At 43.2% G+C, this 22742-nt stretch overlaps 1 protein-coding gene and 1 non-coding gene across 2 annotated transcripts; both read left to right on the forward strand.

The window, feature by feature from the left end:
• Window positions 1–14628: 14628 nt before the first annotated feature.
• Window positions 14629–14702, forward strand: trnai-aau. The gene has a single exon. It is a non-coding gene; the product is annotated as a tRNA-Ile (tRNA).
• Window positions 14703–15366: 664 nt separating this feature from the next.
• Window positions 15367–22731, forward strand: ercc4 (excision repair cross-complementation group 4). The gene is made up of 10 exons (XM_017416100.3): window positions 15367–15675; window positions 15855–16035; window positions 17984–18179; window positions 18269–18476; window positions 18576–18756; window positions 18847–18978; window positions 19094–19198; window positions 20718–21384; window positions 21531–21643; window positions 21730–22731. The coding sequence occupies exons 1-10, from the start codon at window positions 15499–15501 to the stop codon at window positions 22467–22469; spliced, it is 2700 nt and encodes an 899-aa protein (XP_017271589.1). The 5' UTR covers window positions 15367–15498; the 3' UTR covers window positions 22470–22731.
• Window positions 22732–22742: the final 11 nt, after the last annotated feature.

Consider the following 22742-nt stretch of genomic DNA (forward strand, 5'->3'; position numbering starts at 1 on the left):
TTAGACCCATTGTGGTAAACCTTTGTGTGGTTGTAGCTGAGAGTCATTCACAACACACATTATGATCACTAAAAAAAAATGCACAAGGCCTTCCTTCATTTAAAATTTTGACGATTTGGCATCAACTCTGTCTGTTAACAACATATCTCATAAACCACTGAACATATCTTAATGAAACTTTCAGAAAATAATAACCAGATGTACTTCAACAAGTGATTCACTTTTGGAGCCAAACTAATATAAAATGGCTGTCACCGCCACCTAAACTTTGAAAACACAGAAATGGCTATAACTAAGTGAATTTGTCAGGTACTGAGCTAAACTTTGCTGTGGTAGTAGATGAGAATCATCTCCAACACATACTCTGAGCACTTCTTAAAACTTGGCCATTAACTGTTGGAGTCAACCTTGTTCAAGATGGTTGCCACAGCTAATCAGCATTAGACAACACAAAATTTGTCATAATGTGGTCAGTTTTACAGATATTAAGCTCAAATTTTATGTGGAAGTCGCTGAAAGTGAGAGTGTGAAAATGGAAGGATGAATGAACAGTATTTAACTGAACACAAAATTGAATTTGCTCCTTCTTTACCACAACAGACGGAAGCAACACCCTGATTACTACAGATGAGGCTCAGATCTGTCAGTCCATCTCCATCCTGCCATCGCTCATGAAAAAGATTTCCAGACGCCAGAACTCCTCTGCTTGAGGCAAAGACTCACCCCCCAACCCGGAGGGAGCGTTCCCACTTTTTGGAAGCAACAAACGTGGCTTCAAAAATTTGTTAAAGTTCTGCATGCTGAGGTTTTTCTCGCATAATTGGAATATTTATTTTGAATGCCTGAATTATTTGTGCAGGAAGCTAAACACGCACGCACACCCTTTAGCAACAAGAAAAAAAAAGAAAAAGACATGCTGACATACAAGTGTTTTTAGCAACAGTACAGTTAGAGGCCTAAATAAAAAAAATAAAATAAATGTTAAAAGAAAAATTGGCAGCACAGCCAGCTGCCGCAGGAGGCTTGGAAAGTAGCAGTGTAACAATCCCATGAGTCCTTGCTTCGCCACCAAGCGACTGTGGATGTTTATGTTGTGTTTATTGATTTCTGCCCTGTGGTAAACTACTGAGGAAGATGTTTAATGTGAAGAGTGTTCTCTGTAGTGTTGCTGTTGTTGAGGATGTTCTTATTTTGACGAATAATAGCCGCTGTGTATAAGGTGAACAGGTAATACGGTACTGAATGCTGGTTTATTCCTTTTTGCAACTTCTACAGAATGAAATGGGCTTGTTGAGGAAAGGTTTTGCACTGTTACTCACTTTTAGTGCCAGCTGCTTGCTAAAAAAGAATAATTATGCTGCATTTGCAGAATCTTGTCGAGATCTTCAGGCATATGTTCCTGTTTAGGCGTGATAGGTCGTGGAGAGTTTTGAGCATGCTCAAGGCTTCAGTAGCGAGGTAGTGGTTTATCATCGAGGTGCATCAGGGTTCTAGGTGGAGCATGATGGCAGCATTGATGTGCGGGCCATGTACCCTGGTGTGGCTCGGTCATTCGGAATTTGAAGCGGGACTGAACACATTGGCGCCGTTCCGCAGCTACAATCGTAACGGTGAAAAATTCATGGACAAGTCAACCAAGGAGGGACATAATACTAGCAGCTCTATATGTAGCTGCATCCTGACACGGTCCTAGAGAGCCAGGCCAGAGTAGGTGTATAGCACATGTGTCAAACTCAAGGCCCGCGGGCCAGATCCGGCCCTCTGTAACATTTCATCTGGCCCCCAAGATAACGTTTAGATTTCATTAGGTCCGGCCCTCCAGTCTGGGTCAGATCGAGTCTCTGATTCTTATTTTGCTTAAAAAAAATTGAGCCTAATTAGTGAAGTTTTCTCTTGACAGTGACTTAGAAGCCAACAATATATAGTTTTCATTTCTGTATGATCAGGTTTTTGTGGATGGCTTTTTAAAAAAATCTGTTTTAATGTTAAAAAAATTCATTTAAAATTCGAGTGAGGCGTAAGAAATGGCTGCTAACAATGTGCTTTTTGAAGTTTGATTTATTTGTCTGTGTTCATTAAAGTATGTTTGCTCTAAATTCTGTATAATCTGTAACTGGGAGAAGGTAATTGGTATTTCTATATGAATGATTTGATATAATACATCTAAAACCAAGGTTAATTTATGTATTTTTAATAAATATTGATTGTGATTGGCCCTTGGCTAGGACCAAATTTTTAATTTTGGCCCCCTTGCGTCACTGGTTGTGACACCCCTGGTGTATAGGGTGGCTAAGGGATGCAAGAGATCATCTTGAAGATGCAGAACAAAACTATTTGAGTATTAAGAGCGGAGCAGCTTAAAATTGTATTAACATTAAAGAAGATTATCAGGATTTGCTATGATCCAGCCACACTATAAAAGGTCGTGGAGATTGGAGCAGAGTCTGCATCCAGTTTACGGGGCGCCTGAGGAGATTCAGAGTTTATCAGTGAAAGTTTATGAGTATATGTGAAACTGACAGACCGTAGGCACTAATTAATCTTTCAAGGAGAAAGTGGAGCATTGTTCAGTTAGTTTATTTACCGTATGCTGTTTCTGAAAGGCATCTAAATAAATACTGCAATAAGTTGCAGTCTGTGTGTGTTATTAGTTTTCATAAAGGATTCCTTGAAGGAATGCCTATCGCCCACTGCTTTGCATGTCATAGTTTTAAACTAAGATCAAGAACGTTGGAGCCCGTTTATGAAAACCTTGAAAATGTCCCGGGCACGACTCTCAGCTACTGCCATGCAAATAGCTCCATAGCTGGAAAAGTAACTGATTGGGCAAAACCTTTATTGGGAAAGAAAAAAGGCAGGAAATAACAAAAAAAAAATGCAACTCAACATCATCAGGATCAGTGTCAGGTTTTTAAAAAAAACCTATAAATCATTTTCTCAAAACAGCTTCCTTCATTGTTTTTTTTGTTTTTTTTCTTTCTAACATGCTAAGTAAGCAGTAAAGCCAGATCCGTTTTACATAACTCTGAAACTTTACAGTTCCTGCAGGCTGCTGCTAACCAAGTTAAAGTTATTTTTTGTCTTTTTGTGCCACCAAAGCAGTTTGTAGTTCAGCACGGTGGCCGTTTCCTGCTGTCATCACCACACTCTCCCCTCACTGCTGGGTGACTTCAATAAGGCTCCCGAGGAGGAAAGTAACTGGTAAATAAAGGTGAACATGTTTCTGAGCTGCGTGAGAGGAGCCACAGCACAGTACACCCATAAATATACCCGAATCTAATAATGTACAAATAAAGTCACCTTTTAACTCAATCAATTAAAACGCACATACTGATTCTCAGCGCAGACACGACCCAAATCCCCACCCTACACTACTGGAAAATACATTTTTTTATACACAGAAAACACACACACACACAAGCCCAGGTAGACACTTAGACTTCTTGCCTGTCGATCAATACGATTTTTCACACGAGCTTTAACTTGCTTTCGTGCATGGCAGCCCATCTGTGCGACATCACTCTGGATTTCTACACTTATGGAGGCTTTTCAGTAGGAAACAAAAACTGTGGGGAACATTAGCGCCTGCGATGTCGGCCAACAACACGCTGAACTGACGGCTGGTGATGTGCCGCATATCACTCAAAGTGACAGTGTGAGGCGAGGCTGCAATCAATCTAAATAATAAACAAATAAAAAAATAAAAGCTCAGAACTAATGGGTTGGCTTGATGACTCAAACCGATTCCTTACAGTAGACTTAAGTTTTATTTAATCGCTTGTGTTGGGAATGATCCAAAATCAATATTGCACTTTTCTAGACACTACTTTGTTGGTACCCAGAGACAGACTTTGATTTAGTACTTTCTTAAGCCAAGTTTTACTCGTGCTCAAATATATGAAATGCTTTAAAACCGGGTACTAGTCTGTGCAGCTTACCGTAGAGAATTGCCTGATCAATGTTTATTCTTCATGTTGTACCACAGTCTTAGTGAATGAAAATGTTGTGTGATTCCCTTTAAAAGTGGTAAATCAGCAAAGTAGTCATCTCACGCTTGACAGTGGCCTGTGACACAAAATGGAGGCCCATCAGCTTTAGTGAGACCCTCAGTCTGACTCTGTGGGGGTCAGCAATGACCCTGGTGGAGTGCCAAGAAGATGATGAAACTTGACAAACTAGAGGACGTGTGAGTAGTAACAAAGTTTCTGGCATTGTCTCGGGTTCTTGGCTGCCCGCCCTCTGCTCTGTCACCCTCCTGGGGCCTACGGTCCAGAGTGTGTACTCCCATTTATCACCTGTGTAACTGGTCTCTTAGTTTCCTGTCTGGTAACGAATTGTCTTTTCAATGCTTGCTGCCTGAATCAAACTCTAGTCTGAGCCTGACTACCCACCACATGCACATCCGGATGCCCCTATCTGTCTCCATTGTAAAGTGCAAGGTCCCGGTGTCCCGCTCTGAGGACTCAATGAGCTTTGCACAGATTTCAGAACTCAGTCTCTAGTGTAGGGGTGCCAAACTCCAGGCATCGAGGGCCGCTGTCCTGGGAGTTTTAGGTTTTTCTGCTCCACCACACCTGATTCAAATGGTTTAATCCCCTCCTCACCAAATCATCAAGTTCTCCAGGAGCACGGCAACAAGTCATCCATTTAAAGCAGGTGTTTTAAAGCAAGAACACATCTAAAACAGGCAGGAGAGCAGCCCAAGAGGAATGGAGTTTGACACCCCTGCTCTAGTGTGTTGTGATTGTTTTGTCCTGACATTTGACTAGGAATAATATCTACATGACCAACTACGTGTACTAGCACTATGTTAAATGCATGTAGCTGTATGCATTTAATGGTAAAAATGGCCTTTATCTAGTCCAAGGACCCCAAAGCGCTTTACACTACAACCAGTCATTCACCCATTCATCCACTGATGGCAGTAAGCTACACTGTAGCCACAGCTGCCCTGGGGCAGACTGACAAAAGTGAGGCTACCATTACACTGGCACCACCGACACCACCTACTGGTGGTCAGAGGGGTCTGACCAGCTTTGGTCAGTACAAAAACTGCATTTGTCATTAACAGTAGCTCCTCTCACAAACCATTTCCAGCCAGGTCTGAGAGCCCTGCTTGCCATTTTATTGTAATTTCTGAAAGCACCAAGGCTGATGTTGAAGTCAACCCACTGCTGTTATGCCTCTGAGCCACCAAGCGGGTAAGCCAGGGTAATCAAGCATCGCAGCTTGATGGTGTGATGTAGTGATGACTGACAACAGACCATAAGTAGGAAGTGGATGTAAACACTGATACATTATCAACTGGCTGTCCATGCTTGAAAGTTTTTTGTAAACACTAAAAGACTTTTTTTTTCATCATTTCCGTTTTGCATCCCCATGGAAATGGCGCTTTAAGATCCCCAAAGCGGTATTTTTTAAGAACGGGTTTCAGACCAACCTTTGCATTTTTGTGTTGACAGCCAAAACACAACCTTCTGAAAACAATGGTATCATAGCTCCACCTCTAACGTAGTCTATGAACCAAGGGCGTTCTCGCCTTCTTGTGTGTTTACATTTTGTAGTGATTGTGTAGCTTTATGCCCATGCGTAACATTCTGTTTCCTGTTTTTGGTGTAGTTTCACTGCAGCAGTTCAGTTCCACATACACACTTGGGCATAGTTACTACAGCAATTTGGGTAATTTTCAGTGTATCCATGTGATTGAAAACATTTTCTAGGAACTGTGCTGTGTTCACAAGGATATTTTTAGAAATGTGTTTTTGTGTAGACAAGGTCTTAGTTTCTTTAAAGCTTAAATGGGGATTAGGTTTGCTAATTAGCCATGATATGTACATGTCATATGTACAGTTCCGTTGTTTGATTTGTAACTTGGTTTCATGTATTGTCCCTGAATGAAATAATCCTGAATGGACTACAATTCTCAAGCCATAAGTTTGGAGCAAAACATTTCCCTCTGAGGCCTAGTATCTACTTAACTATGAAATACTTTCCAAAAGGCCACCAGTACACTAATCAGAAGCAGTAAATTTAGCTGAAGTAATCATATAAGCCATGGACATAATGTTCCATAAAAGGATCAACACTCTAAGGTGGTTGTGTTTCAATCCTCAAAGCTAAAAAAGATCCCTCGAGACTCCCCTCGATGTGTTTATGATTGCATGCCTTTAACGTGCTGACATTCAAATTTAATCCGTCTTTTTAATTACCACCACTATAGGCAAAAATAGAGACATAGTGATTAAAACAGGGAAATCCAATCAAACATGCTTCTTGTGACAGAGAACGTTCACTAACGAGGTGGTGGCTCCACTTATCGGGCATAATACAGAAAACAATTAACTTCTTGAGCACTGTCAAAAACAAACACAAGTCCACACACACACACACACACACACCATTACTTGGGTAATGCCTGGCTCACACATGCACAGAGCTGCACAGTCCAACACACAAACACACAACAGCAACAATACTAATTAATCCTCAGATCTGTTCCAACACTGGATATTTCTGGCTTTCATCCCCTCCTCAATTAGATTGAACTTCCTACCGTTTTGTTGGTGTTTGGATTAGGAGGAATTACGGAGAAATGGTAGCGTTTGAAATCCTCTTTTGCCTTTGACTTACTGCATCAAAAGAGCTGACAGCTAAGTGGCTCTCGTAGGGAGAAGTGTGTATTTTTATGTTTGTGTTTTTCATGAAATCATGTTTATTTCACTTGCAGGATAAGCCTTCCCGGCGCTAGCCATCCCACTGGCTTCACGCAGACCTTGTATCATTCTCCGTGCAGCTGCCCTTCTTTCATACTTCTGAGTTTGGGTCAAAATGAGGTCAAGAGATTCTTTAAGATTGTCTCTTGCTAAACTTTGACACAGCTTCTGACAGCATTTGAGCTGCCAACAAAGTCACAAGCCTGAGTCTTCGGGAACACTATATCCTGTTTTCTCCAATATTTAGTTTGCTTTGCTGACCAGAATTCAGATCAGCCATTCTGCCGGTTTGTATGCTGGTAAGTCACAATACTCCTAAACCTCTAAAGGTGTCGGAAAACAAACTGCATTTTCTGTGAATGCTGAGTGCTGAATGACTTGTTAAAGCTAAAAGAAGCAGAACACTAGCTAAGAGCAGCAATACTTTAGCTAGGAGCTAAAAGTAGCAAAAAGGAAGCTGCAGCTTTTCTCTCAAAATTGTCACCAAGTCCTCACGGGTGTCTCCAAACTGTTTCGAACCCACCTGAATTGTGTCGTGGGAGCTACAGTTGGAGTGTTAATAATTCTGTCCACTTCTGATTACCATTTAAAAACTGTAATTTGCCTTCTTCCTTCCTGAAAAAAACAATTGAAAGGTTTTAGTTCAGCAATGAAAAAAGGCAGGCATAAGAAATGAATATTAATGATGTCTTTATAAGTTCAATCTATTTTTCTTTGTACATTAAAGTATATTTGCTCTAAATTCTATATAATATGCAACTGGGAAAATATATTTGAATTATTTGACATATTATCTCTAAAATCAGGGTTAATTTATGTATTTTCTTCAGTAAATATTGACCGAGATTGGCCCTCGACTAGGACCAGGTTTTTCATTTTTTCCCCCCCGTGTCTTACTGAGTCTGACACTCCTGGTGCAGAAGGTTCCTCTTCCTCCCAGGTCGCTGTGTGAAGTTGCTGCTTTTTCTTTTTTCTTTTTTTTTTCAGCAAGGTTTTGACCATTTTATACCTGCATGATGTTCTGACTTTTCAAGGTCTTTCATAGAGGTGTGCTTTCTTTACAGCCTTCACCCTCTAGCCTCTAGCCTTGCAGAGGGTCCACACACAATACAAAGCTGGAACACAACTCTGAACATGTCAAAAAACATCACGTTTACTGCTTTTGTGTCAACTACCATAAAATGCGTTACTGTAGAATGTATTAAGGCAACAACAGGCTGCTTGGATTACATGTTTCTTCTTGCAGACACATTTTCACGACCCAAGAACAACATGAACTAAAATTTGAACGTTGCCAGGTTCGGAATTGTTGGTATGCAGGCGGGCACAAAGGAGCTCAAAAGGAAACTGATTCTTTAAGAAAAAAAGCAAAACAAAGAGCTGACGCAGCGGATCACAGAGAACATGAGGAGGGCGCCACGAGGAGAACCAGACGGTGCATTCCTGCAACAACGAACCACTGACAAGAAGATGGACAGGACTGAACGTAAAGGCAGCTGACAAGGAAGTGGAAACAGGTGAGGGATTGCAAACTAGGGGCAGGTGCAGATGGGAGTGGCAGGCTGCCAAGAGAGATCAGGAGCTACAGGAACACGAGGGGAAACATGATCATAAAACATAAAGATTACCAAACAGAGCACAAGAAGCACAGATCCCAACACACGTAAACACAACTTAAACATTCTAAACATTTCTTTTGTCTCTCTTCATTGTGCTCTTTTCATGCTTGTGTCATCAGCCCTGTAGTCCATCAGCTTGGCCCCCACATATACACCTATATCCAGCCTACGTGGACAGATTCAGCTGTCACAGAAGGGCTATAAGCACCCTCGGAGGCCTCTGATCTTTGAATGAACTGCAGCTGAACCTCAAATAAACATCCTTTAAAAAGCTTTTGTCAACGGATGAGGCCAATTTTCTGACTACTCCTTTACCTCCTTATTATATTAGCCTTTTACATGAGGACCGTTTATTTTGAATTTTAGCATGATCATTTTCACTTTTCTTCTCTATTTGAAGCCCCCCCTGCTAATTGTCTTTTACATGAACATCCCTTTGTTACGGCCTATTACATGAACCTTTTTACATGTTCTCTGTTTGACCCCTCATTTTAATGGCCTCTTTTCATGAACAGCCTTTTTTTTTTTACATGGACATCTCTTTTTTTTTTGTTGTTGTTCTTTAAATTCTAAGGTATAACTTCCTAAGAAACTAAGAGCAACCGTCCTAAACTAAAAACACTTAAACAAACAACTATAAGACTACTCAAACGCTAAAAACCCCCAAATTATTTTAACCAAACAACTATATTTCGATGTAAGCATGCTCCCACACTTTGGTGGATAACAGAATAATGCGCACGGCCAAGAATGCAACCTTTTCAAGCCGTGCGCACAAAAACAGGCCGTGATTTTCAAAAGCCAGCCGCACGAAACGCAGCTTCACGCCTCGCTGACTGCTTGGTCTCAAATTCTCAGAATTCAGTGAGACTGCAAACAAACATTGGCTTGTTTTCTAGCAAAATTCTTTGTTTGTTTTTTTGGTCACCAAGTAGTTTCCCAACTGTTGCAGCCAGTGAGATAGCACCTTAATTGTGACTGACTGGAGACAAGGACAAAATGTGATCCCTTTGAGACGTGATTGAGCCGCTTTGTGACCAAATCTCAACTAAGAAAAATTGCATTTATGTCACTCGTGTTGTTGCGGTTGTGGGTAAAATAGGTGACCACGGTTTAAGGAACAATAAACAACACTGCATCATTACTCCTCTGCCCTGTGCTGTCACAGCAGCGCCCTCTGCAGACGAGAAGTAACAACAGCAACAGACCAGAGCAACAATGCATTCGCTGTGTAAACCTGCGAGCACAACACCACGACTATCGCACTCTATTCCTTTTATGCATGTACGCGATCAAGCGTGTCCTAAGCCCCAATTCAGTGTGATTCCAAGTGAAAACTCACATATTTTCTCACAGTGTCGCGTGTCCAACTGGTGGACAACAGCCGCAGCATGGTGGGATACCAAATAAAAATGGCAGCAAACACAGAATTTGCAGCAATCTCAAAAGAACCCACATGACGCTTCTTTGTTCCACCTTAATTATATAAAAGGAACTTAACTCAAATTCCATTTTGTTAACAGTGGGAACAAAATCTACTGAAAACAGCTTTCCAACCACACTGAAACACGTCAACGTTCGGTTTACTTCACATGAACATCACAAGAGTCCATGCGTGTGTTTGTCTCAATCCTTCACTGTTTTGTTGTTTAATCTTTGTCCGTCAGCTCTCTGCTCTGATTCTGTTTTTCATCATTTTCACGAGGGCCTCGCTCCTTCCACCTTCATCAGCATCAGCTGCCTGCCAAAGTGGATGTGACAGGCCGCCATCCTTCTTCATGCCTGACGTTTGTTTTTAGGGGGATCTCTTTTATCATTTCGTCTGCTCGCCCTGCACGCCGGGTTTTACTCTGAGCCAGCGCTTCTCCTTACGTTCCCCCCCCACCCCCACCCCAATGCTTTTTTTGTCAGTGATAATATATGCAAATTGCAGGTCTGGAAAAGTGCTGGTCCCTTTGCTTTTGCGGATCAATTTCCATCATTACGGATAAACAAAGAAATTACTTGCGTGTGTGTGTGTAATTACAGTTGAGGCTTGACCCGGCTCGGAGGCTGCCTTATCTCCATTTCACTGCTGCGAGGATGCTCTGCAGCAGTCTGTGCTTTTTCGAGAGCGCAGCGCTGCCACTGTGGCTGTTTCAGAGCGCCCTGATCTTTGGTCACATTTCGCCGAGACGCAGGAGCGAACAAGGACTGCGACAGTCAGAAAAGCTTTCTGTGTGGTTTCGTTCCTGCTGAAAGTCACCGCTCCTCGTGGTTGTTCCATGACCCCTCTTAGAGCTGAAAGGCTTTCAGTGAATCATCCTGTTCAGCCTGTGACCCCCCTAGGTCGGCTGGTTCAACAGATGTGCAGAGCTTTTTTGGCCCAGCACTTTAACAATAAACGTTCGCAGCAGCAGCATGTATGGGTGACTTTGCTCGGAAATGGAGCTTATCGCTTTCCGTTCACTCACAAAGTGGTCAAAATTCTCATCCGGAACTGATTGGAGAACCCTGCCAAATCACAAACAAAACAAACGGGTCATATAACCATGCTCTATTATAAAAATTGATTCATTTTTCATTAAGGGTGAAAATGCATAACTATTAAAACACCTTTTTATTTGGTCTTCATTCGATGTTTGATTCACTTTTTCACTTCAGGAAAGCCCGTACAAATAACACCTAGTCTGAAACAGCGTGCTATGACTTTTGGTTCCAGTACGTTGTATGATGTAAACAAAATCTGCAAAAAAAAAAATCAATAAAAAAGGGACATTTTTACACAGATAACAGTAATGGGATTTTAGTAAAACAGGTGAGAAAACCCAGTCGTCTTTGGAGCTTCTTCTATCAGACATACCTCACAGCAGAAGCATTATTTCAAGTTTAAACGTGTTGTAGACAGCATTTTGGTACCGTTTATGATTTTTACACAGTCACACTTTAAGTTTACCACAGAATTTTCTACTTAGGTGACGCAAACTTTTGAAAGCCAGCTAAACTGTCCAAGGTTTTTGCAAAAACACTCCTCATTTTCACAATCTTTCCACTTCTTATACAGCTTATGCCCTCAAAACACGAGCAATTTTGTCTTCTTTCACCCACTGCGTCTCTCACTGTGATAGAACTTATAGCGTTGTCTCAAACCCTTCTGGACCAAAAGCACACGTCCAAACTTACACTAACTTCCATCGTACGTGAGCTCAAACTTCTCTATTGAAAACTGAAAGTGAAGGGTCTTTTTTAAATTATTATACCTTTAATATAAAATCCTGTAGACGTATAAGAAATGCCATGTGATGCCCAGACGCTTTTGTGTCCTACAGTTCGGGAATCTTTTCAGTTCGACATATCGTTTTCACACAGTTACTGCTTGTTTGAGGCTTTCTTTCTAGTCTGCGCTTCTGCCTGCCAGGGAGTGACTGGTGTGAGGTCACCATGGTAACCCTAACAAGCCACTGGCAGCAGCTTTCGATCTTGGTTCTCTTTCCACTTCTTCGGCAGTTCATACACCAAGCTCTGACAGTTTGTCAGCTTAGAGTACTACAAAATAAAAGCCCCAAACTACCACTGGGTTAATGGATGTTGGGGTTTCAGGCAGTAACTTCTGTTTTTTTTTAATTTCTTCAAAAATGTTCATTGATTTTTAACTGTTCCTTATACGTCCAATCAAACATCAATCATATCCACTTTTTAATAAACATTTTATGTCAACTTCTGGTTCATCGTAGGGATTAACATTATTTGGCTTGAATTAGAATTCTAAACAAATGAGTTCAGAAATTTAAAAGAAAATCCATTATTTCTCCACCACCACTTCCACCCTAATGGATTCCATGTTGCCCTTCTAGCCCCCGTGTTAACACACTCGAAACACAATTAATTCCTGCGCAAACAAACAATCCATTTGCTTGTTTGTTTGTTTTCTTCCTTTTTCAGAGACTGACAGTCTCCCGACAGCCTGCAACGCACGCCGACAGGTGATTTATGGCCCACGGCTCTATATTTTATTATTTTCCCCGGAGAAAGTGCGTCTTAACCTCCTGAAGCTTTGCGTTTGGCCCCTCAGCCGGGCTCCCAGCCTTCCATTCACAGCAGCCGCCCACCCGCCGCCCCGCTCCCTCCTAACAAGGAGCTGGAAGGATGGCGCGCGCGCCTTCAGCTGTTTTCTCCTTCTCTCTTTGTGTCTCTTCCCCTCCTACACCCGCAAGTCAAGGCGGGCGGTGTTAAATATCTCGTCTTATTTTATCCTCCCGGCTGCCATCGACTTGGAGCCGCTTCCCTCCTCTCCTCTGGTCCGCGGGCGCTGCTCGGGACGCGCGTCAGCTGCCGAAACGAGCAGCCGCGGCGGGAAGCAGATGCGCGGTTATCACCGCAATCCTTCACATCTGCCAGCCCAGCCGACGCTTTGTGTGTGTGTGTGTGGCGGGGGGGGACGAGACGAGACTGGTCCGGCAGGCACATCCATAACTCATTTTGATTCAGTTTCATGGATAATAATAATAATGATAACAATAATAATAATAATAATAGAAACTGAGTGCTGCGTTTATCTTTATATCTTGATTTAACGTCGCCCCATGCTCTATGTATTCCCCCTGCAGCTGAAGTTGGACAAACATGCGTGTTCTCAGATTTGGAGGTTTTTTTTTGTTTGTTTTTTTGTTTGGGTTTGATGCAGGAGTTCATGAAGCAAAGTGCTCCACTGCTCTCTAAAGGCTTGTTGATGGAAGTGCATGACTTGAATTTCAATGCACGTGTGTGCACTCGGCTGTGAATGTTTGAGTCACCTGCCGTTCACGAGGAACACGCTGTCACCTAAAACTGAAAACATGTCACCAGGGGATCCTTTCTGACACAACAGATGTTGTCTGCCTCCATGATCCATGATCTGGATGACCCCATCTCCTCAAACTCGTCCACCTTCCATACCGTGAATCCACTAAATCCAGATTAAACTAACAGCACTGATTAAACTGCTTTTCATGTCAGAGTTTGAGACTAAAGTCATTTTGTGCTGAGAAGGGATGGAGTTGTAGCCGTTTTGGTCAAACCTCATTGGAGATCCTGTGAGATGTGTGAGCCCATGTTGCCAACGACTCTCAGCTCCAACCACAGGAAATTTTAGCTCAATATCTGCAAGATCGTCTTAGTTACAGCCATTTATGTGTTTTCTAAGGTCACTTAGCTGTGGCGGGCGTCTTGAATTGTGTTGACTCCAAAAGTTGATCAGTCAAGGATGCACATGCAGTTATTACTTGCTGAAAGTTTCATTGAAATCCGTCCAGTGGTTCATGAGGTATTTCGCCAACAGACAAACAGGGTTGGCGCCAGCAGTGAGTGTCCACGTTTTAAGCAAAGATGCTGCACGATGTGTGGCACTTAAACGATGCGCCGTGAGTGACTCTCAGCTACTACCACACCAAATTTTAGCTCAACCTCTGTAAGATTCACTGAGTTATAGCCGTTTTTCTGTTTTCAAAAGTCATTCGGCTATAGAAGCCATCTTGAATTGCATCAACTCCAAAAGGTAATCAGTTGTAGAAGGACACCAAACAATAACTCTCTGAAAGTTTCAGTAAAATCCATGTTGTGGTTCATGAGATATTTTGCTAACAGACAGACAGAGTTGACTCCAATAGTTAATGGCAAAGTTTTAACAACAGGTATCGTGCCATCACCCAGCCCTTTGAGCAACATTTAGAGATGACTCTCGGCTACTGCCACACCAAATTTTAGCTTGACAACTGTAAATGTGACTGACTTAGAGCTGTTTTTGTGTTATGTAAGGTTGCTTAGTGGTGGCGGCCATCTTCAGTGGGGTTGACTCTAAAAGTTAATCAGTCAAAGACGTGCATTCGATGGTTTCTGCCCAGGTGTTTCACTGAATTCCATCCAGTGGTTGATGAGATATTTTGCTAACACAACAATCAAGTGAACACGTGCTTACAGCCTGACAGCCTGCTCAGATTTGTTGTTTTTTGTGGGTTCTGTCTCTGTAGGTTACATGTCACTGTGGCGCCCTTGGTTTTGATGTTTGAATGAAAGTTTATCACTTCCGCCATTCACCTGCCTCCTGAGATGTTTCCCACATGGGGCCAAAAAAATAAAAAATACCCCCAATGTGATGCTGTGTGTTGTCGAATTAGAAGAAGAAATGTCTTTTTCCAAACTAACACAAACGAGCAGATTCAGGAAAACTTGACTTAGTTCAATAAAGGGTGTTATTATCATTTAAAATGTGGAAAAATTAAAATATAACATGAAAAAAAGACAGGGGAGCACAGGAAATGCTTTTATTTATGATCACAGCAGGCCGGTTAGCTCAGTTGGTTAGAGCGTGGTGCTAATAACGCCAAGGTCGCGGGTTCGATCCCCGTACGGGCCATGGATGGTCTTATTCTTCTTGTATTTACTTAATTAAAAGTCATTTGTCTCAACCAAATGCGACATTCACATACTTTAAAAATAAAAAATAAATAAAAAAACGTAGATACAATAAACTATAAAAACAGCTAAAGTGTTTGTTCCCATGTTGTTTAAACGAAATAAAATACACACACACACACACATAAAAGTTAATACAAAACCGAACAGGAGATAAACAAAGATATCAAGTTTCATTCTGTTTAAATTGGCGTGTTTTTACAGTTCTCACATGTGTTTATGTTTAAGCTCATAATTATAACTCTGAAATCCTGTAACGTTTTCATACTTTACAATTTTATTTTAAATCTGAGGAATAGTTTGGCAACGAAAACAATCGTTTTAGTTGTTTGTAGGAAAAGTTATTGCTATAATGTAGACAAAGTGTGTTTAGGGGGGAAAGCTGTTGCTAAATATGTTCTTTTAAAAGCCCGCCTTCATTTTCTACAGTCTACTTTTATATGAATTGGTGCTCAAACGTTAAGACAGACTGTATATGTATATTTTATTTACAAAAAACGTGTTTAAATACTCATTGAGTTCCAGAAACGAATAGAACTGTTATACCCCTCCCCACCGCAAGATGGCGCTCATCACCAGACTCCGTCGTCTTCGAGTCGCCCGTCCCTCGTCACCGGAAGTGAGCCGATTCAAAACACGGAAGCAGGCTGTCCTGTGTCGCTGTGGGGTTTTCAGCGGGGGATGAGAGGCGATTTGGTCATTTCAGCGTCTCTGGAGCAGCTTCGTTGACTTCTGCGATGTCGGGGCAGCTTCTGGAGTTTGAGACCGAGATGTTTCTGAGCCTTTTCGAGTGTGACGGGCTGCTGGTGGCGGCCGAGGGTCTGGGAGTAGACCGCATCCTGCTGCAGTTCATGCGGGTTTACTCGGAGAGGGACAGCCTCGTCCTTCTGCTCAACACAACCCCACCTGAACAGGTCAGGACCAAAGACTGTCAATATAATATATCTATGGTTAGGACACTCAGTTTAAGCTAGCAAAGGGGCTACTTCATTCCCAGTGAAGATATTTACTGTGATATTTGGGCACGTTGTGTGTCATTGTTTATCAACAATAATGTAAATAAAGCGACTTCTCTCTCTGCTTTTCTTCTCAGGAGTACTTCACGGAGCAGCTGAGGGTCGAAGGTGTGAGCCACCTGCCCAGGACGGTGACCAGTGACGTTCAGAGTGCTGAGCGGTACCGTGTTTACACCGAGGGGGGGGTCCTGTTTGTCACAAGCAGAATCTTGGTAGTGGACTTCCTCACCGACCGCATCCCTGCTCATCTCATCTCAGGTAAACAGCTCACAACACTGAACGCCGTATTCATGTGAGCTATCAGTTTGATGAAATAATATTTGTTTGAACCGTTGGCCTCATGAAGGTTTTTATTGCCAACTGATCAAAAAGTTGTGCAAAGTGTTAGCTGTCATTTAATGTTTTTGTAGCCACACACGATTTAAATCTTCTCATGTTCTTCACAACAACAACAAAACTGGATCAACACAAAATTATACTTTTTATTTTGCAATTACATCTACTGCAAGTAGTAGGAAAGAAATAAACAACCGATTACATAAATATATATTTACTTTTTTTATTTAAAAAACACCGTCATTTAACATTTTAACAACAAAGACACTACACTGAACTGAAGATGCTAGAGTATACAAAAATCAAAATGGGTTGTAGTTGTAGTGTTTTGCTTTACTCGATCAAAAGAATTTTCCTAAAGAAACACTTTTAAAAAAAAGTTAAAGGGAACATAATTTACTGCAAATGTGTCGGACAGTAAACAACAAAAAATGCTGTTATGAAGCAGATCAATTTTATTAATCCATCCATTTTCTTTACCCACCTCTTCTTTCTGGGTTGCGGGGAGGTGGTGTCTATCTCCAGCAGTCACTGAGCGAGAGGCAATAAAAACCTTCTGGACAGGTCACAAGTCCATCACAGGGACATGTAGAGACAAATGAGACAAACAACCATTCATGCTCTCACTCACACCTAGGGGCAATTTAAGAGTTATCAATTAACCTAACATGCATGTTTTTGGTCAGTACCTGTAGTAAACCCACGTGAGCACAGGGAGAACATGCAATCTCCACCCAGAAAGGTCCCAGGTCGGGAAGTGAACCTGCAACCTTCTTGCTTGGAGGCGACACAATTTTATTAATTAAAGTCTAAAATATTACCACAATAACAAAATAACTTCTTGATCATACAAGGTGGTATTTCACTGAGTTGTGAGTGGTTGGTGATCGATATTCATGAGTGAGTCTCCGTATTGTCTTGGAACTTTTGAGGGGCTCTCAACACCCTTGCGTGAGTCGCAGCGATGGGTTCTGAACGTTTTTTTCAAAAAAACTGAGAGACAACCTTTCTATTGAAAATCATCACAGTGTGATCATCACAACGCTAGAGCTGTAGTTTGACACCTGCAGGGAGGCTCTCCTGTCTTAAGTGTCTAAAAACAGCTGATGGCAAATAATAATTAGTGGAAAAACTGGTCCAGATCTGCCTGTCCCTATTTCTGAAGCAGACTCGAGCAGAGTAAATCGCAAAACAAGCAAAACTCGGGCACGATGCAGGCGGAGGTGGGCAACAGAATAAGGTGCACAACCAAGAATGCAGTTTCGTGAGCCGTGCACGTGAAAATAGGCCAGGATTTTTCAAAAACTGCCCTCTAGTGGCTCACTGGTCACTTGGTCAGAAACACTCAGAGTTCAGTGAAACTGAAATCAGAAAATTTACCTATTTTCTTGCAGTATTCCCACATTTTTAAGTCGCCAGCTAGTTTCCAAAAGTTGCAGCCCAGTGATATACCACCTTTAACAAATCTTATCCAACAAACAGCCCTAATGACATAACAGGGCAGCTGCATTTCTTTCATGCCAAACTAAAGTTCATCATATAAATCTATGTGTGAATCAGTCGATCACTGCAATCTATGATGCAAATGAACACATAACCCAAAGCTGAACCAGGCTTTTGTCTCTCTCTTTCTTCTTTGGAAGTGATTGACATATTTGTTAGCCTTCTATCAGATATTAAAACATATTTGACCACAGTCGGTGGAGTACATTTTAAAATAAGCGGCCCAGAAGGTTAACACACCCAAAACAAACCCCGCAAATATGTCAGAAAACTTGTTCAACCTTTTAATTTGTCAAGTATGTATTGATGCATTTTTGTTTATTCTGCTGCAGACATTTATTCCATCACTGTGATTCTTTCCTCTCAGGTATCCTGGTGTATCGAGCTCATAAGATCATCGAGTCGTGCCAGGAGGCCTTCATCCTCCGTCTGTTCAGACAGAAGAACAAAACTGGCTTCATTAAGGCCTTCACTGATAAGGCCACAGCGTTCTCCTCTGGCTTCTGCCAGGTGGAACGTGTCATGAGGAACCTTTTCGTCAAGAAGCTCTACTTGTGGCCCAGGTACAATAACGGCACATTTTCATTTATCTAGTACCAATTAAATTGCTTCTTTTCTTCTTTTTTCAACACTCTGCTTTTTCGTTGAACAGGTTCCAAGCGTCTGTGAACACAGCCCTGGACAGACACAAGCCCGAAGTGGTGGAGCTGCATGTGTCATTAACACCAGCTATGAGGGCCATCCAGAGCTCCATCCTGGACCTGATGAGCGCCTGCCTGAAGGAGCTGAAACGATACAACCCCACTCTGGAGGCCGAGGACCTGTCTCTGGAGAACACGCTAGGAAATGGGTTTGAAAAGGTGCGAAATCTGGCTGTGCTGCTCCACCACTGTATTAAAGGTGTGACAAGTGTTCTTTTTTCTTTTTTTTTTTAAATAATTCTTTTTACTCCGGTCCAGACCATTCGTCACTACCTAGATCCCCTGTGGCATCAGCTAGGAGCAAAGACTAAAGCCCTGGTTCAGGATCTCAAGGTGCTCAGGGTTCTTCTGCTCTACCTCACCCAGTACGACTGCGTTACCTTCCTCAACCTGCTCGAGTCCCTGCGCTCCAGCCAAAAGAATTTTGGCTCTAATTCAGGTAAACTAACTCGTATCCAGTGCCTGACTAGAGTCACTCGGAGTAAAAAAAATAACTTAATCCTTGTTTACGTTTGATTTAACCTATTAGGTTGGCTGTTTCTGGACTCGAGTACCTCCATGTTTGTGAACGCTCGGAGCAGAGTGTACCGCATCCCTGAGAGCAAAAAGAAACTTAAAGTAGGAGGGGACGCAGAGAAACCGAAGTCCTCCGCAGCCTCAGGTAACCGAGGACGCCACGGACCTGCTCGCTCATTAAACTTTATCTGCGCTCCATCCTGCTTGTGAGCATTTTCGTCTTCCAGCGAGTAACGGCAAATTCTGTGTGCGGCTTCCAGAGGTGAGGCGAGAGCCGGTGCTGGAGAAGAGTCCGAAGTGGGAGGCTTTGACGGAGGTGCTGGAGGAGATCGAGAAGGAGAACAAGAACTCGGAACAGGAACCAGGTTTGAACGCGGTGCTGTTACACTCTCACATTAGTCCATCCTATCACTACCACTCACAACCTGTACATACACATGATCTGCAGAATAAAACAATAAAATGCAGCTTTATTAGACTCTAAAAGTGTTTTTTACCAATTAAATCAATCTTTTAACATTTAACAGCACTGAATCATTGAAACAAATTTATTATACTGCTGGAATAAATGACACAGTTGACATGTTGTCATGACACATCTACGAAGTCTATCATTGATCTGCGACCGAGGGTATCCTGGCACCACGTGCACTTATAGACACCCTTCTGCTCGAACATGGTGTATTTTATAGACAGATTGTGACTAGCACAGAAGTCCACTCGAGTTCAGATCATAGAGGCCATTCCTCCCAATCACGCCCCTCCAGGTCACACTATCATTACTCATGTGGGCATTGTCCCCCAGCAGAATGGTAGAATCCCCAGCTGGAGCACCTTCCAGCACCCCTGCTATGGACTCCCAAGAAGGCTGGGTGCTCTGGACTGCAGTTTGGCGAAAAAGCACAGACATCAGTCTGAGCTCGTCCCCGCACCCTGAGGCGCAGGGGAGGTACCCTCTGATCTACGAGGAAAAACTCCAACCCAGTGGCACCAAGCTGGGGGGCTATAAGTAGCTCTGCACCAACCCGGCGCCTCTCGCCATGGGCAACTCCAGAGCAGAATAAGGTCCAGCCCCTCTCAAGGAGAATGGTTCCAGAACCCGAACTGTGCATTTATGTGAGCCCGACTATAGACGTTTTCCATAGAGAGGTAGCATTCCATGTCCCAAGAGCCAGCTTTGGTAAGGTAGGGTCAGAGCGCCAAAGCCTCCATCTTTGGCTGCTGTCCATAGTACTATACACCACCAGTATGGCCCCCCTGCAGGGAGTGGCAAACCCGTGTAACTCCTTCAGGCTGAGCCCAACCGGGCCTCTTGATTAGAGGCCTGAGGACAACACACTCGCAGCTCCGGTAAGCCATTTCAGGGCGAGGGACAACAAGTTTCTTGCTGTCTTTTGTCCATACAAGTGGTTTCGAACCGCTCTTTTTCTGGCCTGTCACCTAGGACCAATCCGCCTCGGGAGACCCTACTGGGGTCTAAAAAACAGACTCCCAGGATCATTAAAGGCACACAAACTCCTTCACCACGATAAGGTAGCGATTCATGGAGGAGGAATCTTTACCAGTCGTTACTGGTTGAACACATGTATTCATTTTAAAAAGGTTGCATTTCTTAAACTTCATGAGCTCCATGTTCATATAAATTGCTCAATAACCATGTCTTAACAATTTTGCTGCAAGTGATTGTTTGCAGTCCTCTTCTTCAACAGAAGAGGTCACCACGAAGAAATAATACCGCTAGATTGTTTTACAGTGTTTTTGTAAATAGTTCAGTCCATTGTATACCTCAGTATGACGGGCTCAGAAGTTAGTAAATATACATCACCTACAGAATGTGACAATATCACCGAGTGTGTGTCTAACCTCATAACTTGTCACCCACAGGTCGTGTGCTGATTTGTGCCAGCGATGACCGGACCTGTGCCCAGCTGCAGCAGTACATCAGACACGGCTCTGATTGGCTGCTGAATCGACTGTACGCCCGCACCATCGGTAAAGGGGACTCTGCCGCCGCCGCTGCCTTCGAGCTGGACTCGCACAAAAAGGCTAAAAGCTGGGTCAAGAAAGGAAGCAAAGGAAAGGAGCCTGCAAAGAAAAACCCCTCAAAGACCTCGAAAAGCAAGAGCAGACCCTCTCTGACCCTGACCCAGATGATGGGGAAAGAGGAGCCGGCTGAGGCGGCGGTGATGGGCAGCAGCGGAGACGAGGATGATCTGATGGAGGAGGGTGACGGCGAGGAGGAGCAGCTGAAGTTGGATCTGTCATCGGACGCTTATTACGGCGTCCTGAAGGAGCCGCTGACTGTCATCCACCCCCTGAAGGGCTGCACCGACCCCCACAGTCTGACCCGGGTGCTGCACGAGGTGGAGCCCAGCTTCGTGGTGCTGTACGACGCGGAACTGAGCTTTGTTCGCCAGCTGGAGATATACAAAGCGAACCGGCCCGGGAAGCCACTTCGAGTGTACTTCCTGATCTACGGAGGCTCGACAGAAGAACAGAAGTACCTGACGACGCTGTCAAAGGAAAAAAAGGCGTTTGAGCACCTCATCAGGTCAGAAAAAAAGTGTCCTTTGCAGCGTCATGCTCCAATCGCGAACAGAACTGAAACTATTAGATAATTTTATGCTTAAGAGTTATAAGTTCAAAACTCTGAGTTGAAAGGCCTCTTATTTGTGCTGCTGTGTTTTTTTTCTGTAGAGAAAAGGCTACTATGGTCATCCCAGAGGAGAGGGAGGGGCGAGAAGACACCAACTTGGACCTGGTCAGAAGTTTAGAGCCCGCCAACGCCACAACCAACACCCGCAAAGCAGGCATGTCCTCGAAATTCAAAAGGTTTATTACTGTCACCAAAATATCCCACTGACATTTTTGTTCCTGTGTTCTGTCCAATAACCAGGAGGCCAGGAGCAGTCCAAAGAGCCCTCTCGAGTCATCGTGGATATGCGGGAGTTCCGCAGCGAGCTGCCTTCTTTGCTTCACCGCCGCGGGCTGGACATCGAGCCCGTCACCCTGGAGGTGGGGGACTACATCCTGACGCCAGACACCTGCGTTGAGCGCAAGAGCGTCAGCGACCTGATCGGCTCGTTACAGAGCGGCCGCCTGTACACCCAGTGCCTCTCCATGACGCGCTACTACAGAAAACCAGTGCTGCTCATCGAGTTTGACCCGGCCAAGCCGTTTTCCCTGATGGCCCGGTCCGATTTCCGCAACGAGATTTCATCGAATGACGTTTCTTCGCGGCTCACGTTACTCACGCTGCATTTCCCCCGGCTGCGGATCCTGTGGTGCCCCTCCCCACACGCCACGGCCGAGCTCTTCCTGGAGCTGAAGCAAGGCCGCCCCGAGCCTGACGCCTCAGCAGCCCAGGCTGTCACAGCTGAGTCAGAGACTGTTGTTGAATCAGCGGACCTCTACAACCCCGGGCCTTATGACTTCCTGTTGAAAATGCCGGGGGTTAATCCAAAAAACCACAGGGCTCTCATAAAACATGCTGACAGCCTGGCAGACGTAGCCAAGCTCAGCCAGAACAAACTAGCAGAAATACTTGGGAATGCTAATAATGCTAAGTTGCTGTATGAGTTTCTGCATAATGTTGCTGATGTTCCTGCTCCTGCACAGAAAACCAAACAGTCTTGACTTTAACTTTTTTAAAAATATATTCATACATTTGTTTAGCATGAAGTGTGTGTTTAGCATTTTTAAAATGAGATTAATGTCAAACATTTTACATTAGTATTTGTATAGTATGAATCAAGTAAGTTGTGTATTATATACATGTCCAAAACTAACAAAAACATGCAGACATTTATTGCATTTTGTACTTTTTTTCATAATATGTATTTTTTGTAAACATAAATTTAAATTTTGGGATATTAGCAATAAAATAATTTTGAAGTAACATTTATTTCA

Source organism: Kryptolebias marmoratus, linkage group LG17 (assembly GCF_001649575.2).
Source record: "Kryptolebias marmoratus isolate JLee-2015 linkage group LG17, ASM164957v2, whole genome shotgun sequence".
Lineage (NCBI taxonomy): Eukaryota > Metazoa > Chordata > Actinopteri > Cyprinodontiformes > Rivulidae > Kryptolebias > Kryptolebias marmoratus.